The sequence below is a fragment of the Botryllus schlosseri genome, chromosome 10 (assembly GCF_051294905.1).
Source record: "Botryllus schlosseri isolate E-star chromosome 10, Bs_hap1, whole genome shotgun sequence".
NCBI classification, from domain to species: Eukaryota; Metazoa; Chordata; class Ascidiacea; order Stolidobranchia; family Styelidae; genus Botryllus; species Botryllus schlosseri.
The window spans coordinates 8,422,641-8,427,376 of NC_137245.1; the positions used below are offsets into that span (position 1 = coordinate 8,422,641).

Genomic DNA, 4,736 nt, shown 5'->3' on the forward strand with positions numbered 1-4,736 from the left:
TTTTTTGTGGGGTTCTAATTGCCAGGACAGGAACATTTGGCGCCAGCCATTTAGGCGCCTATGGGCAATTAAATATATATGTATATCGTATATATATCGAGTCGGTCGGCATAAAGGCAGTCCTTTTCTGCCAAGGTTTTCTCGTTCTAGCACACTTCTCGGAGTCGCATGTTACATGGCCTGAAACTTCATATGTCTTGGTGCGTCATGGTGTGATACTGGCTGACGCCGAGATGCCCATTTCTATATGATTTGGTATAAAGCGAGTTTACACAGAGCCTTTTTATTTTCATTTCTGCCCTTCACACAGAACTTGGTCCAAACTCCAGCAGTTGCAACTCTTCTATATAATTTTCTGACAGAGTCATTCAGAGAGTGCCCCCCGACAGAACTCATTGCTTTTACCTGAAAAATAAGACAAGTTAACACATCATTGCAGTGTCATAAGACAGATGTGGGGAAGTTGGAAGGGCAAAACGAACAAAAATTTTTGGCCATTTCCTTCAGAACGCCACCGTAATGGAGCTGCAAATAATTGAAATTTTCACAAGACCTTCACGGTTCAGCTGCCGCGTCTGCTTAACTCGTCACATGGCACGATGTCTTCACCGTCGCACTTGCTCGAAGTAGAGGCAGTCACGTAGAGAACGAATTTTAGATAGCTGTAAGCAGATCTTTATGAAGGAATTATGTCGAAAGTTCATTCTCTGCGTGACTGCCTTACTGGGTCGAGCAAGCGCGACGATGAAGACAGCATGCCATGTAGCGAGCTAAGCAGCAGCGGGAGCTAGAGCGTGAAGGTCCTGGGGAAATTTCAATAAATTGCAGCTCCATTACGGTGGCGTTCTTAAGGAAATGGCTGCGGATAAACAAATTTGTTCATTTTTCTCTTCAATTTGAGACCACATCATCTTTGAGCGCAGTGCTCATTCAATTGTATCAGAATACTAAATGTATTTAGAGCGCAGCAACAAGGTACCATATTTCTTGTGTATTACATAAGACAATTCTCTATTATATACTATTCATTTACCATTCTCCACTTCTGCTTCGCAGTATTGATCTCATTTTCAAGAAAGCTCTCCAGTTTCAAAACATCCTGAAATGGTTCCGGAACGATATCTTCGATGAGTGTTACACCTGTGCTGTGGTCCTCATTGGCAACTGGTCGGCCATTGGAGTGTAGTAATTGCAGTATCTGCTCCAGTAACCTTTCGTTTTTTTTACAATCTTGTTTCAAGTCTTTTTGGTTCTCGTTGATTTTTGCGATTTCTTTACACAAGAAGTCCATACGAGATCGCTTCGGATTTGTTTTGGACAAGCTGGTGTCTTCAAGAAACGTTGAGCTCAGTGGATTATCTGAACAATTGAATATTTTACTTCAGAATACACAACTTCACTCTACTACAATTATTCTATTCCCGAGTTTCGTAACCTTTTGCCGTCATTATGCAATGAGAGTAGAACCGCGACGTATGCAACATTTGTCAGATGTCTTGGCAGACCTCAATTTGGTTGCCGCTGTCATAATAGATCAAGCAACTGAGCTCACCATTTGGAGTTGGCCATCCCCAGTTTTGAATTGAAAGATCCTCTTCAGAAATGGATGCTTGTTCCAAATGATCATCTGAACGGATTGATAAAAGCCATTAGCATTTCAAACACATACACTAGCAGGCATGGGGTGATTAATCGTGCAGAGAGTATCTAAAATCATCATACTGCTCCATTTAGCTAGACTTTACAAATATTCAACTTGATATTTTTGAACAGCTAAGAAAGTTATAAAGCAATTACGTTAAAATTGTTAAATCATGTTTGCGGGAAGCTGACTGATAAGATACTACAGGAAGATCTAACCTGCATTTGGTGGTGCACTTCCAGCAATAATGACTTTACTGGTAGATTTATTTTGCAACTGTCCTTTGTGATGATTTGCTGGAGCTTCAGCAAGATCAGCTTTAGCAGGACATCTGCGCTTTTTTCGAACTTTGTCATCGTCACCGGAATCAGAGCTTGAATCACACCTATATCGCTCAGGATTTCGTATACGCCGCTTTTTCCCAGCATCTGATGGCGAGCTATCCAAGTTACTAGTGACAAGTACCTTGCTCAATTTTCTCATAGCAATCTCCCATTGATCTGAAAACATCAAAGTATAAAAAGAATTACCTGTGATATTTTCTTGACTACGTAATCTTGTACTCGCCTGTGTCATGCATCATTCGTATTTCATGTTGAGGCCAAGAAGGGTCAGGCAGACATTCCTTCTTGGCTTTTGCCCGAGCAGTACCTCTTGGGGGCCAATGACAAAGTAGTTTGTCCTGAAATATTAGATTATGAATAAGATGGGAGAAGGGATGAAATTAATGAGATGCAGCTTACTTCACATTCTTTGATCCAACTTCTATGTACAATAGCAGCATCATCAGGATATTGAGGAAAAACTACAACACAATATTTATGATAAGTCTCAGACATGACGAAAGCTCTGAAACAAGAAAAATAGAAATTTACAGTATAATTATCAACCATATTCAAAGTCATGCATGAGGGCCATAAACACTATTGCATTACTGGAAAATTCCAACAGCATCGCTCTGCATGATAACTCACTAGATGAGATACGATGTACCTCTCCCAATGAAGGTTTGGTGACATATGCACCGATGAGATTAGATGAACACGGTGACCTGAACAATGGATTTATGGATTGATACACGCGACACATAAGGTTTGAATTGGAATCATCGCCAGGCATGATCTCCAAAATTTCACAACACGACCCATTTTTCAATATATAAGAATTGTTTGGTCTTTTTGATGACAACTTTTTTGCAGGAACATTCTCGTAAACAGCTGGAACAGACTCTTTATGACGCTTTATTACTTGGGAGAGAGGATTTTTACCAGATCTGACTTTTTTCAACATATTTTGCATGTAATTTTCAAATCTAAATGCTGAGCAATTGTCCAGTCCTTTAAATTTAACAGCATCTTCGGGTAAGTGCAACAGAATGTGAACATTATAAACAGAAAATATCTCGCCAAAAAGATCAACACTTGTTCCAACGAAGGACTTTAGAAGTCGATGCGAAAATTTTGCTAGCTGCTCACTAACATTAGGAGAAACTAGAATACAAATAGCTGCATTCAAAGTTAAAAAATGGCTGTATGCATCTTCACGTAAAACGTCCTTAAGAACAATTTTACCAGTATACAGAAGAAATTGACGGAATTCAGTTGCCTTCCAGCGATCAACTTCCAGCAGGGTTCTGGGTTTTCGGACAAAGACGTCAGGAATGCTCTTTTTCAAAGCTAACAATCGCTCGTTAATAATGCGGATATGGTTCCCCGAGAGGATGGCATTCCTTGAGGCTCCCTTCCTTAGTAGTATATAGTTTGGGCGGAATCCCCTCATTCGCGATTTATAATAAACAAACAAAGATTATCAACATAATAAGTAATTAAAGATTTACCTCATTCTCAATTTTGCAGCAATACTTTTATGACCCTGTGTGCGGCAGTCAAAAAGGGGGAATAATCCCCGCTAGAGAGAAAAAGAACAAAGAATCCCGATTGACCTTTGTACTCTGGTCAGACACGAAACTTGGGATTTATTATAATACATTGTCATTTTACTGTAATTTTGCACGATCCACAGCTGACTTCGGTCGTACACGACGGTGATAATAGTTGCCTGCCCTGACCTGTCATTCCGTGGTCCAATTTCGTGGCTTGGGAACAATAGAGCGTCAAGCTGGTTGACTTGTCGTTCCGCGGTTGATTCAATTTCATGTACGGGGGTCATAATTACCGGTCGTGACGTCAGTATAGTTTCTTCTGATCCATGAGATCCTAGTGCGTGTTTTAGGTGTCCATACGTTCGGCTATGTAAAGTGACGCTTGTGGTCTGTGTCTTGTGTACTGTTGTACTTGAACCCTTTTTTGCTTTGTTGTCCACCCAGACAGTAACGAGAAATGATCTGTTATGATGATAAATATGTCTGTCATTTCGAGTCATACCGAGAATCAAAATGAATGTCGTAGTAGAAATTTGTATTAGGCGACCCGACATAGATTAGCTTAAATAAAGTAACATTATGAATAGCATAAGTAATTAAACAAATAGCTGATTCTCAATTTTGCTCGCATCAACGTGTTAACCCCCGGTGTTACGTACCTAGTATTCAGTGCAAGCAACAAATGTGGCTGTTCCATACCTATACCGCGTTCTAGCGTCTTCATAAGGACAGACAGTCCCATCCGAACAATGTATATATGATGGGTTCTTTTTACTGCTTCACGTCTGGTCAAGCGTAATCATACCAGTGCCTATAAATGATATGCAATTTACCGCGGGATATTAATTTTGTATGCTGTACATGATGTACAACTTGAATCGATCTGTTGTCGTACTGATGCTTTTCCCGTCTGTACGATAGATATGGATCACGAGTTCACCGCGCACTTGTCGTTCGAGTGCGACTAATTTCGCTGTAGACAATCAGTTGTGTTCGCGTGTACCGTAACATATCCTTAATACATGTTATGCCAACACCTCCAAACATATTTACAGTATCATACTACGGATATATAGATTCGGCGGAGTGTTACCGTCAGAGAATTGCTGTGTCACCCTTTCGAGCCTCGCATTTACCGCTCGAACTCTGAAACTACGAGTACGATGTCAGGTTCAGTTGTATAGTGACGAATCGGGATAGCTCGCTTCATCG

The 4,736-nt window shown here is 40.5% G+C and overlaps 1 protein-coding gene across 1 annotated transcript; it reads right to left on the bottom strand.

The window, feature by feature from the left end:
- Nucleotides 1-243: 243 nt before the first annotated feature.
- LOC145448713 (uncharacterized) lies at nt 244-2,139 on the bottom strand. Its single transcript, XM_080327177.1, has 4 exons — nt 1,861-2,139; nt 1,553-1,627; nt 1,034-1,359; nt 244-405 (listed from the first exon to the last, which is right to left on the bottom strand). The coding sequence occupies exons 1-4, from the start codon at nt 2,123-2,125 to the stop codon at nt 244-246; spliced, it is 828 nt and encodes a 275-aa protein (XP_080183303.1). The 5' UTR covers nt 2,126-2,139.
- Between the last annotated feature and the right edge of the window lie 2,597 nt (nt 2,140-4,736).